Here is a 14,233-nt window from a genome sequence, read left to right on the forward strand (position 1 = left end):
GTGTATAGAAATAAGGCATCTTAATCCCTACCACATACCATATGTAAAAGTTAATTCAAATATATCACAGGCCTAAAGGTAAAAGTTAAAACACTAAAGGATCCAAAAGAAATCCTAGCAGAAAGTCTTTCAGAGTTTGTGATAATCAAAGATTTCTTAGAGAGAATATTTTTAAAAACTAACCATAAAGTAAAAACATAAAAATTTTTCAAAATTCAATATCTCTGCTTATCAAAAGTCATCAGGAATACAATAAAAGGACATGCTACAAGTTAAGGAGATACTTTAAAATACATATATATAATAAAGGACTTGTCTCTAGAGTCTTTTTTTTTTTTTTTTTTTTTTTTTGGAGACAGAGTCTCACACTTTTGCCCTGGCTAGAGTACCGTGGCATCAGCCTAGCTCACAGCAACCTCAAAATTCCTGGGCTTAAGTAATCCTTCCGCCTCAGCCTCCCAAGTAGCTGGCACTACAGGCATGTGCCACCATGCCCAGCTAATTTTTTCTATAGAATTTTAGTTGTTCAGCTAATTTCTTTCTATTTTTTTAGTAGAGACTGGGTCTCGCTCTTGCTCAGGCTGGTCTCGAACTCCTGACCTCGAGCGATCCTCCCGCCTCGGCCTCCCAGAGTGCTAGGATTACAGGCGTGAGCCACCGCGCCTAGCCCAGAGTCTATAAATAATATTAACAAGTCAATTAGTCCAGCAACCCAATAAAAAATAGACAAGAACCTGAACAGAGAGTTCATTAAAGCAAATACATCAATATCCAATAAATACATGAAAAGCTGTCCAACGTCATTAGTTCTTAGCTAAATAATACTGCAAAGATATTTCTCTTCACTCACATTAAAATGGTTACAATTAATGTTAATGTCTCACTGAAATCCTTATCTTTCAGCCATCCCATATACCATTCCCTACAGGAAAACAGTTGGCTACCCATATGTCCCTCTAGAGATATTTTATGCATATCTGATCAGATAAAATACATAGTAGTTTCCCCCTTTATAATATACATATCATCATATATCTAATTATGTACCTTGATTATTGGGAGGTCTATCCATAGCAGTACATAAAGAGATTATTCCTTGTATTTGTAATATTGCCATAATGGTCTGTCCAATGGTTTCAGTTTAGTACTACAAAAATTATTGAATTATATGGGTCAAATCTCCAATATCAAAGAATTAAGTTATTTCTCTTTTACAATATTTCTCTATTTGAATATCATATGATATATACATAAACAATATGATAGTAAATTTAAGATAAATCAAAGGTAACGGGTAATGATACTATTGCTACTATACTGTGTAAACTCAGCTAACACCCCCAAAACAGCTAATATCTCAAAAAATACTTATAGCATTCCAGTTATTAGATTAAGAACATTCATTAAGTAAAACAGTTTTCTTAATGGCTTTAATAAATTCACAAGAAAAGAATATAACTGAATATGTACTGCAGATACTTTAGATCAATGAACAAGAAACAAACAAAAATGTAGTCACAAAAATTAAGTGAGAGTACAGTTTCAAGCCAAATGTTTTGTAACTTTCATGAAAGAAGATGAGACTAGACCTGTTGTTTCTTCATTAAAATAACTTAAAAATATACAGAAAATTTCAATAAACTATTCAGCTTTTTTATGATTTTTTTCTGTCATATACAATCTTTCAAAAACATGATTTTACATTTTTTTCCTTCCTGTCATCCTAACCTGATTGATTTAAAGGTAACTGAATCTTCTTCACTTTCAGAATATCAGTATCTCCTTAAGACCAGGTCCCTGTTATAATGATAACTGTTCTTCATAAGAATCAAATCTCTATTCAGGATTGTACAGGGCTCTCTAGCCAACATTGTCATATCAACAGCTCACAATTTTTTCTGTTAATGGAGATCTAAGTATGTTGCCCGATATTAAACAGTACACAATCTGCTTAAATGGGTCAACACATTTTACAGTATAGGTACACATTAAGTGGGTATTTTTCTAAACTAAAAGCCATTGCTTTCATTTTTGTTTTTTATTTTTCTTAATCTGTATATTAATTTTAATTGAGAAAGTAGGACAAGCACATGATAAAAATAATTTTCAATAAATGGTTAAATTTTCTCCCCACTGCAGTTCCTCATTCCATTTGCTCCTCTCTCCAGAAGCTGCCACTGTTATCAGTCTCTTGGCTCTCCTTCCTGAATAATTCTATTATTTGTAAACAAATGGGAGTATGCTGTATGTAATAAACTAAATTGCACCATTGTGAAACATCTCAGAAATGTATTCACAGCTAGTAATATAATTTAAAATTCTAACATCCAAACCGTATGACTTTAGAAAGTGTGTTATTCCTTCCCATGCAGCTCACCTATAGGAACTACACATAGGAAAGTACTTTCAAAAGTATGAAGCACAATACAAGTGAGAGGTTCTAAGCATTGCTTTTGAACTGGAAATGAAGCCACCTGGAGGTTCTGAGCTTAAAATGAGTAAGTCTCACCACTTGCTCTTTACTTCCTGAGGTGGAACTGAAGTCCTGGCTCATAGAACTCTCAGAGGGACACAGGAAAAGGCAGAAGTTACTAAGGCACCATTGTTCTGTATCCAGACTAATACCTGACCTAACACGTGGTATGACCTGGAGCGGAGCTGCCATAAAATGTAATTCTCCTTTAACCCCTCCATGTAAATCATCAGAAAGCTTCCCTCCACTGATTTAAACAAATTTGGTCTCTGACCTCTAAAGTCAGAATTGGCCTCAACAACTCTTTCAGATGGTTGTAGTACTGAGTGTTTGATGCATATCAACCATCATAAAACACAATACTATTTCATGACAGGTCTTCACATAATGCCACATATGTCCGAAGTCAGGGTAACAGTCTCTTTATTCCAAGTAAATCAGTAGCATAAAATATTGCAGCTTAATGAAATAATGCACTTTGTTGTATCAAGATTTCACATTTAGTGCAGCTGTGATTTGTGGTGGTGTTCAACCAGTTGCAACATCTGTCAACGTGCTTCCTCCAGTAACTTCAAAAAGCTTCCGATAAATACCAAATGCTTAAAAGGGTACTCATGAGTATAAGTAAGAATTTCGCTGCATCTGGGATTTTTTATATTTAGCAACAAAATCAGTATAATAGTTCATAAACCAATCGGTTGCTTAATGATCTATCTGGAAACATTAAAGTCTGACAATTTGAGATGCCACAGAAGACCCCAATATTCTATTTCTTCAGTTTTTCTGGTGGGGAAAAAACCCCAACAACATATTGAACAACTTCAAAAAATATAAACTCAAAGTATGTTTTTCAATCAAAAATTATTTTCATAATTTCTATAAACATTGAATTTTTTTCAAGACTTTTTAAGGAGTTCATATACAAACACACATACTTATATTAACATATTTTTTATCTCTAAATTGAAATGAATTTCAACATCTCTTGGTAACTAACGTTCAATAAACTATAATACAGGAAGATATTGTATTGAATGTAGTATTAATATGTTTTGATACTTAATAGTTCAAAAATTGTTTTATTTAATTGAGACCAACTGGCCTCATTGCTTCTTATAAACTTTGCAATATATATTCAGTAAAAAGGAATAAAAATGAACAGATGTTTCTCCTTAAAAAAGGCAGACAAAGATTTTTCTTACACAATAAATCAGCTTCTAGTGGATTTCCAGGACATTGCTTCAGGCTATTTATGTAGAAAATTTAGGGAAAAAAGAAAAGATTTACCTCTGTATGGATCCAAAATTGGTAGAGAAGATTGAACTGAAGATGAACAGCATATACTGAAGGTGGTATGAAGAGGGCCAGGGGAGTGTAGAAAATCTGAAAGATAAATATTTTAAAAGAAATTAATCTGCATATAGGATTTCTCAACATATTAATAAAAGCTTTATTAATGGTTCAACATTCTAAGTGTATGTTTTTTCAACAAATATACTTTTCTGTATATTTTATTGCCGTGTTTGACTTTGCAACATTAATTTTTCACATGGTGATAAAGTTGCAGACAAGTTGGAGCTAAGTTCACTGGACTTCTATTTTGCATTTAATATTTTCTACTTAAAATATCATATGTTGGGTGTTATTTCCTTAATCTTGAAAATGTTGGACTTGTTTCCTGGAATTAAAGAGGTTTTTTATATACACACAAATATAATACTTTCTTTATGCAAAAAAATGTAGGAGCATGTGCCTCTATTTCTTGACAGCTCCCAAACTGTGTATTATTACCTGGCATATTCAGTAATAAAATAAAATTGTAATAAGAGAAAGTAACTTCATATAAAGAGAGAATACCATATATTTTCTCTTTTAAATTTGTTTTTATATGGTTGATAGAGGGCATCATGTCACCTAATTTTTCCAACATTATTAAGGAAGGAGGTATGATGTGGTGTCATAGTGGAAAAAATTTTAAAGGTCCATGTTTCCTAATAGATAGAAATGACTCTACCTTGGAAAAACAACCAAAACAACCAAAACCCACCATGGTTATAATTGAACCATGGAACCAGTTAGAATCAACTTATAAGCACAATCTGCTGTGTCCTACTAATGACTTTGATCTTCAAGAGTGGTTTAATATTAGAAGAAAACATTTTATTAAATGAAGAATTAAGAATAAAATGAGCCTGACTTCCACTTTATATTTCCAATTTTACAGAGTCCATATTTTTAAGACTAGATGTTTAAAAACATTTCTTCTGAATACTATAATTTTATTTATAAGTTATTTTAAAGCTTTGGTTCTCAATTAGGCAAAATGTCATTATAAGGATGTTTAGTAATGACTATGCATTTAAAATTGGGCATTGCTCTCTAGTTTTTGTTTCTAAACTTCAAGTCATGAAAAATCTCAACTGTCATCACAAACAAGATCAGTTTTATTATTCATAAATGGATTATTCAGAAAAGGATGAGATTAGCTAGCAACAAAAGAACACTGGGCTCTTATTCAAGAGATCAACTTTTAATCCATGGTTTTACTATAGACTCCCTCAGTGATATTCACAAAGTTCTTATACTTATCTAGGTTTTGGTTTTCTTGAATTAATGGTGAAGGGGAAAACCATTTAAAATCTAGCCATTGTTTCTGTTCCAAAAGATCTATGTTACTATGATTTGATTTTTTGTGTGTGATATATTAAAATGATTATCTTACAATAGGTTGATAGCAAATATTTGTAAAACATATATGACCTATAATATAAGTCCTTTAAGTTAAAGGGTGTTTGGGAATTTCCTCTTTGAGATGTGAGAAAAATGCAAAATAACTTACTTTGGATGCTAACAAATAGTTCTGTTTGGAAAGACTGTCTGTAGCAGATGAATATTTATAGTTCATTATAATGTCCCAAAGTGTGGAGATTCAGTCCCTTGAGATAATAACAGCTATTATGGCAATGGTGTTTCTATTGTCAAATATGACACGAAGTAGTGAGTGAGTTATCAAGTAAAGTTTCTTCAACACAGGACTTTTCAGAGTCTTTACTACACTGCTATGATTCACATTTCTTAGTAAGTGTTGCACAGGATTAGATTTCCTAAAAACTTATTTTATGAAACAATGTCCTAAATCTTACAAATCAGTAAATATAACGATAACCAGATAAATGGAAAAATGAACTCACTATGAATTAAAAAAATCACATTTATAATAAAAAATAAAATACAGGGTCAGGAGATAACTCACATGTATCAGGAGTGAAAATTTCTTACAATTAATACAATGCTATAAAAAGAATCTAACGCTACAACCAAGGTTCTAATTTTTGCAACTGAAAGAAGCTTTGTAAATGTGGTCCAAGCATGAGAATTCCCACTTATCCTCTTCTTTACCTGCAATCTTTGCATTGCCAAATCCTCTATAGCTTTTTAAACCATTTTAAACGCCACTTCCATCATAAATCGGCAAGTGGTACTAACTTGGCTGAAAAAATTTCTTCTTCTTCACATTCCAAGTAACTCTTACTACCTGAGTCAAGGACCTTACACTGTTTGCTAAATGCATCCATTTCTATCATGCCTTCAAACCCATGTCATTTTTACTCCAAGGCTCTTTAGGCTTACATTACGCTGTCTACCCTAGGTTATTTTATTATCTTATAATAGAAGTCATATATAAAAGGGTTATAAAGGAGACAAATAACCCATAAGTTTCAAGAAAGTATGAGGATAACCCTAGAGATGATCTTAGGCTAACACATAGAAAGTGAGTGGATTTTATTTTGTCACCAAGAGAATGGGACAAGCAGGGGTTGCTTGAGATGGTATCAGGAAGCAAGAAACAGCATGGCCTTTAGGGGTAACTATAATGGCATTGCTGAAGATGATGGAGAATAATATGGCAAGAAATTGGATGGGACCTTGGGATTTTTGGATAGACTTCAGGGAGTCCATGAGCCCCAGACACAACTACAAAAATGTGTGTGCTTGTGCACATGGGGGAGTGTGCATTTCCCTAAAGAAATAATCTATGCTTCATGAGGGTGTCTCCAGTGTGTCTGTGACTTGCCACAGCCAAAAAAAAAAAAAAAATTCAGTGGCCAAACCAGTGAGTCTTTTCATGACATTTTAAGAAATGAAGGAGCAATTAACATATTTTATTCTTGTAAGAAATATAAAATATAAAAATCTGTTTGGAATCTATTTTAATAGCCTAGTGAGAAGTGATGCATATTTAATCACAGCAGTAGCCATGGGGATGGAAAGGTAGAATAAATATAACAGATCTAAGAATTAACTATTCAAACATAAGAGTTGAGAGGTATAGACCAGTATCAGAAGGTATCCAGACTTCTAGCTTGTGTGTTGGTGGATATTGTTTACCAGAACAGTGAACAGGAGTAAGAATAGTTTGTAAATTTTGGGAACTCCAAATTGGAGTCCATTTTATCCCAAAGAAGCTATTGAGTAAGCAGTCGGAAATGTTTGTCTCGAATTAAATATCAAGAAATCAGGACGTGTCTGTCTAGGCTGAACTTGCTAGTGTGGGAGTCATGCAAATATCAACTATGTCTGAACTGATGGGTGCATCCCCAGTGGGAAGATAGCCAAAAATGCAACTCCATGGGCAGTCAGAGTAAGGAGTGGTAGCAAATTAGGCTGAATAAGAAAGACATGGAGGTGGGAAAGATCCAGTAGTTACTATCATTAGACAATGAGAGATTTTTAAGGAGAGAATAGAAGATTCCCAATGAGAGTCCAAGTAAGACAGGAACTATCTTACTTGGGATCCAAACCTCAAATTTGCTACCTCAAGTTAGTACATTTAAGAATCACCCAGAGGAGGGGACAAAATGGAGGGAGGGATTACTTCTGTGGATAAGAGAGGAGACTTCTAGAGGTATTCCTTGAATAGAACAATGGATAAGGGAAATTTTGTTTGTTTACTTATTTATTTTTTTAATGTGAGAGATATGAATATATTTATGGCTTATTTGGGAACCAGTTCAGAGAAAGAGAGACAAATGCCAAAAGTAGCTGATTAGAAAAAGTCCAGAAGAGAAAATAAGAGCAATGCCACCAATCTAAGAATTAGACCTGCTGAAGAGAGGTGAACATTTTCTATAAAACCAGAGGTCAGAAAGAATGTTCACCTGTGAATTCACAAGTCTTAATTGATGATACACAAACAGGAAGTTGAGAAAGAGAGAGAAGACGGAAAAACACATTTCTGAATGAAGTTTCAAATACCTTCAAGAGGCAGCAGCGGAGAAGAGATCTTGAGGAGGCTGTGAAATTCTAGAAAGGTTTCTGCAAGGTAGAGGGTAGAAAATAGAGCAGTCTCACATGTACACCTTGGTGAGCAGTGTTCAGAGGTCAGCTGGGTCTGGAAGCCACTTGTGGAGGGACTGGTGGGGGAGGACGCCCATAGCACTCAACAGCCTGGATGTGGGAGCCGTGAAGGTGGATCACTGGATTTATTCACTGCAGATGTAATAGAGGACACACACTGTGCTTTCCCGAGTCATGGAAAGTAAGTATCTTAGGTTGGATGTGGTAGGAAGTAAAGCCAGGAGGAGAGGACAAACTAGAAGAAAAAGCAAGGGTTGAGAGAACAAAATAGCCCACAAGTAAGCTGTTAAGGAAAACAGTTGAAGATTAAGTATTAATATATGACTACTTTGAGAGTAATGAAAAAACATTTTTGTCTTCCAGGATTCATGTCTATTTTATTTTAATACTTCAAAGCAGTAGTTTAATTAACATTACTAATGTCTGCACTTCTGGGATTATCATTTATTTTTATAATATTATTTTAGGGCAAAAACAATTATTTTAACAAGTTTCCTGCAGAATGGAGAAACTAAAGATGGAAGAATCAAGTAGTATGTGCCACATTCCTTAAGCCTGTGATTGGTGATGACACAGAACTGAATCCTCCGATACAGATAGAGAGTACTGATCTCTGTCCTTAAAACACATCTACTTAAATTTTGTTTGGAATTAGTGCTTGTGTTTCTACTTAGAAAGTCATTATCTTTAAGTAACCAATGGCTATCTTTTTAGTCCCATTTCTATGCTCTTAACCATTCCCTTCTCCATCTTTTCCTTCTCAAATATCCTATATTCTAGCCATACCCATACTGTATAGGTTGAATTGTACACTCTTCCCCCCAAAAAATATACATGAGGCCATAGTGCCCAATAGCTCAGAATGTGACCTTCTTTGGAAATCCCAATTTTATAGAGGCAATAAAGTTAAAATGAGTTAATTAGGATGGGCCCTAATCAAATACAACTAGTAGTTTAGACACAGAGTCAGACATGCACCTAAGGAGGAGGCAACGTGAAAAAGGCAGAGATGACAGTGATTCATCAGCAAGCTAAGCAATTCCAAAACTGCAAGGCCCCCAGAATCTAGATGGGAAAAACATGGAACTAATTCTCCCTTCTAGCCCTCAGAAGGAACTAACCCTGCTGACATCTCCATGTCAGGCTATTGGCCTCCAGAACTTTAAGACAATAAATATCTGTTGTTCTAAGTCACCCAGGTTTTGGCACTTTGTTGCAGCAGCCCCAGGAAACTAATACACATACCATTCATTCGATTTGCCGTTCCCTAAATTTATCATGTTTTTCTATAATTTTGTGTTTTTACAAACATTGTTCTTTTATGTAATTATTAGTCCATCTACAACCTCCGCCATGGCAAAATTTTACTATTCTTACAGATTGGGCGCAAGCAGTATTTTTTCTGTGACGGTTCCCTTGACCTACAGCCGTTCTCAGTGCAGTCACTTCTCTCTAACACCTTAACAATTTGTCACAATGGCTGTTCACTTACCTGACTCCCTCCAAGAATAACAATCACCTTGAGAACGCAAACTCATTTCTCATTTATCTTTCTATCCCCAACCTCTGTCATCATGACTGGCCCTGCTAGTCAAGAGTATATATGGGAAAAAATGGGTGGATGTACTTCTCAAAACAAGAACAATAACATGTAAAGGAGGTTGTATGTTTTAACTAGTTGTATGTTTTAAAATTGTGACAATAAGATGATGCTGCTTTATATAGAAGTCCTCACTTTGCTTCTCCTTGTTTATCCTTCATTATAAGCATTGCAAATGACTATTGGATTGCTGTAAAGAAAAACATCAAACATTGCAGAATAATTTTATTTTTATCAAATTTCAAAATGTCTTGGTAAGCTACAGAATAATTTCATTTTCCTGATGCATGCTAGAATTGAGTTTCTGAAACAAGTAAAATTCAAACCAGCAAAGAGCCTTATTTATTTAGTACATGGAATAAACTTTGTCTCATTAGTCATCTTTAAAAGGTGGGTGAAGGTGGTAAAGGCATGCCTTGGAGTTCTGAGACAAGGTTCCAAGAGAAGTTTTGTTTCTTTACTCCATGGGGGCCTAAGGCATGCTTTCCTTCTGTGACAAAGAATTATGAGAATTCTATCCCCTGTACATTTGCATGCATTACATGAAAGTTGTTAGTTTCTTGTACCTTTACTTGTTCACATTTGTCTTTATGTAACCCCAACTGCCACATATTGAAAAACTGTCTTTGCTTATGTAGTTTCGCAGGGAGTATGATGTAATAAAAAGATCTGTGATTTCACTAAGTTTTCTCTGCAGTCTCATATGTAACATAATGATCATATGTAAGAATTATACTTGCCATATTTCAGAGAATTTCTACATTCATTATTTAAAACAATCTTCAAAATAACCATATAAGAAGGCAGAGAAAATATTAAGAGCCCCATTTCATGTACAAAATCAGTGAAATTCAAACATTTACTGATTTGTTCAGACTGGGAAAGCTAATTAATAACTAAGCTGGTATGGGACAAAGATTTCTTTATTTTCTGTCAATTGCTCTTTACTATTTCCTAAATATAATGAGTATATTTTTAACATTATTATGCTCAAATTAATAAAGGTTTTCATAATTTAATGTTATAACTATATTTCTTCTTTCTGATGGTAGGCAAATTTACCTTGTTTAAGATTCTAATATGTTATAAACATATTTCACCTGAAAGAGAGGAGAGGAATGAACTAAATGTTGAAAAATAGAACAATCAGAGGTGAAGGGGAAATAATTCTCCAGGCAGAGGTAATGGCATGTTCAATGAATTGTCAAGCCATTATGTCATGGTAGATTGAGAGAAGTGAAAATTGTTAAATTGGAGATGGGATGGCATTGGGGTGCGTGGAAGATGAAAGTGGAGCGAGAGATGGGCTAGGTTTTAACTAGCTCTGCCTGTAATAACAGGTTTATGACATTCCTTTCTCAAAACTATAGAGGGATTTAGCTTGATGGGAGTGGTGTTCTGGAATGGGAACAGTGTGTGATGGATTGAGGGATTAAGAATGGAAAAAGAAGAGCTCCTTTAGAACAATGGGCAATTAAAAATAGCATTGGATGGAACATGTCTACTGTTGATGGCTGCTAATTTTTTTCTAAAGTAGATACATAATCTACAGTGGCTGTGAGTAGGAAAATGTACATATGTACACACAGTTGTGTTTTTGATAAGCTATTGATTTTATAATAGTTTAATGTTTTCAGAAGAGTTGCAATGACAATGCTGAGTGTTGTCATATACCTTTTATCTGGTTCTCCCAATGCAACACATTACTGTGCTGCATTGACCACAACTGAGAACCCATATTTGTACATTAATATTAACTAAAATTCACATTTTATTTAGATTTCACTCGTTGATTTTGTTTTGTTTTGTTTTGTTATTTCTCCTAATGTCCTTTTTCTGTTTTAGGATCCCATCCACGGTGAGGCATATATTCAGTCTTTATATTTTTTAGCCTTCTCTGCTCTGTAACAATTTCTCATACATTCTTTGCATTTCATGACCTTTGCAGTTCTGAGGATTATTGGTTAGGTTTTGTAAATGGTCCCCCAATTTTGGTTTGACACATATCTTTTCTCATGGTTGGACTGGGGTTAGGGGTTTTGGGGATGAAGACCACAGTGGTCAAGGGCCATTCTTATCTTATCAACATGACTTATCACTGGTGATTTTAACTTTGATCTGAAATAGTGTTAGCCAAGTTCTTCACTCTAAAGTTGTCCCTTTTCCATACTCTGCCCATACTCAAAGGGTGGGTGATGGGGGATTAAGCTCCATTTCCTGCAGGGGGTGGTACCTACATATATTATTTGAAATTCTTTAAGAGAATTTTTCTCCCATTTATTTGTCCTTATTTATTTAATTATTCAACCATTATATCAATATGGACTGGTCTCAAAGACATTTATTTCATAGTTTGGATTATAACTCCAGCATACATTATATATTTTGTTGTTCAAATTGTTCCAGATTTGGGGCATTGGCAGCTCTTTCAGGTTGGTGCCAATGTCCCTTTGACATACTCCATCCTTTTAATTTTTGAGGACTTCTGTAGCAATGTTTTGAATATAAAAATTGTAGCATTTAGGTAGTTTATTGAAATAAAGTTGAAAAAATCAGAAATGTTAATCCTGACACTGTTATATATCATATAACATCTATGAGTTTAAACGCATTTTATTATTAATATTTACAAAATGGAGAGACTATTATTCTTAGGGTACTATACTATGTAATCAAAGATGTAACCATATATTGCACTATATAGTAAATAAGTCTCATTTAAAATGGCACTCTACCAATTACAGCTCTTTTTGGGTGGGTGATGTTAAGCTGAAAATTGGCTTAAAAATGCAAGTAATATGGTTAGAAATTCTGGAAAGTTGAATTCTCATCTTTAACTTCTTTAAATGGATGGGCTACTGCCCTAATTTTCATAGTAATATGGAAGAAAATACACTGAGCTTAATTTTACTTTTCATTTCACAAATCAACTTTCTTTTCAAAGATATGACCCATCTATTATTTGTTCTAGAATATATTGTTACTTTGGTAATTGCCACGTCATAGGCTTTATGCGACAATGCTGATGAGGAGAATCTTACAAACAAATCAAAGGAAATGAAGAAACCTGAAGTCTCCTCTTTGATTTTGGTGTCAAGAAAGACCTGATATAAACTGTTAACCATCACAGACCCTTAAATCATCTCTCCTATTTTCTAAGGGACCTAGAAGTGCTAGTTAAGAATCCAGGCTAACTTACAATCCCTGCCTTTCATTTACCACCTTGCAAAGTTTCCTCATGCCCCCATACAAAAATATTTAGCTGTTTGTCATGCATTCCCAAAGCTCATTTTCTTATTTAATACATTTTTTGTGTGTGCCCCTGAAAAAGTGGCATGATGTTGTGAAGGGAAATTATTCTAGCAATAAGATACATGTGAACATGCATTTTACTTAGATTTTCCATGATTTGTAACTTTGAATACACCGCCTTAATAGAGGAAGGCCCAAGGGAAACCAGGATGAAGATCCCAAGAAACTGCAGTCAGGTGTCTGGGTTGGAGCCCCAATCTGGTAATGTTTAATACTGTGTGATGTGGGGAGATCCTTTGAGATTCATTTTTGTAGGCTTTAAAATAAATGATTTAAGTATATCATCTGCAAAGTTTCATCCAGTTCTGAACTTGTTGATGTGCTGGTAAAATTTTTCCTTTGATAATTCCTCAGGTAATTAATTCACTAACTTCACTGATTTCCCTAGAGTAACTTCAAATACAGCTACATCCTTTCTTGGAGGCTTTCCCTCCCAAAATGCAACTACTGGAGATTTGAGGTACCTTTAGTCAAAGAGAAATATGTAAGTCAGGAGAGAGTAAATATTTCTGAAATTATTATTTTAATCAGCTGTATATTCTACTTTTTATAGGATGACAAAGTGCTTTATTCATGCTGCTCTTTCTTAAGAATGGAGGGTGGACAGTGTTCCTTTTCTCCATCACCGGCCCTGTTCTTCCCTCCACTTACTACTCTGAAGCCTTAGTCCAGTCTTGACCTGCGCAGCTATGAAATAGACAATAATTTTTCCTGCATTTAGTCTCCAGACTTCCAGCACAAGCTATAGGAGATGAAAACATTTATATTTCTTTTCCGCATATATTGGTTAGAACTGTTACGGATTGAATTGTGCCCTCCGACCTCAAATTCATGTGTTGAAATCTTAGCCCCTAATATCACAGAATGTGACTTTATTTGGATATAGGGCCATTGCAGAAGTAATTAGTTATGATGTGGTCATACTGGAGTAGGATGGGCCCCTAATCCAATATGACAGATATCCTCCTAAAAAAGAGAAACTTGGACAAAGAAATAGGAAGAATGTCATGTGAAGATTAGAGTTATGCTGTCACAAACCCAGGAAAAACCAGAAGCCAGGAGAGAGAACTAGGACAGACCCTTTCTTAGTGCCGTCAGAGGAGCATGGCCCTCAAGGCAACACCTTGATTTTGACTTCTGGCCTCCAGAACTGTGAGATAATAAATTTCTGTTTTTCTAAGCCACTCAGTTTGTAGTATCTTCTTATGGCAGCCCTAGAAAATGAATACAAGCTTTAACACAGGTCTTTGGTGTGGGAGTTTGGGGGTGTACTTCTGTTAAGATTCATTCCTAACAGCATTAGGACCATCACTGGCTTATAGATTTGTTTTTCCTATGCTACTGCTTGGATTAGCACTTACGCCAGTATATTTTTCTATTGGTTATGAGACATCTGGTTTCCAGTACTTGGCTTTGTCACTTACGAGCTATGTAATTAACCTCATCGATCTTCAGTTCTCTAATAATGGTAATGCTAAATCTAGAAAACC

At 34.6% G+C, this 14,233-nt stretch overlaps 1 protein-coding gene across 3 annotated transcripts in view; it reads right to left on the reverse strand.

Annotated features, from left to right (window-relative positions):
- Positions 1–14,233, reverse strand: part of AGMO (alkylglycerol monooxygenase) — a 299,655-nt gene that overhangs the window by 171,879 nt on the left and 113,543 nt on the right. For all 3 annotated transcript variants that reach the window (XM_045564799.1, XM_045564800.1, XM_045564798.1), the window contains exon 5: positions 3,761–3,856. In XM_045564799.1, the coding sequence (XP_045420755.1) occupies positions 3,761–3,856 (96 nt within the window). The remainder of the gene's footprint in view (positions 1–3,760; positions 3,857–14,233) is intronic.

Source organism: Lemur catta, chromosome 11 (assembly GCF_020740605.2).
Source record: "Lemur catta isolate mLemCat1 chromosome 11, mLemCat1.pri, whole genome shotgun sequence".
Classification (NCBI taxonomy): domain Eukaryota; kingdom Metazoa; phylum Chordata; class Mammalia; order Primates; family Lemuridae; genus Lemur; species Lemur catta.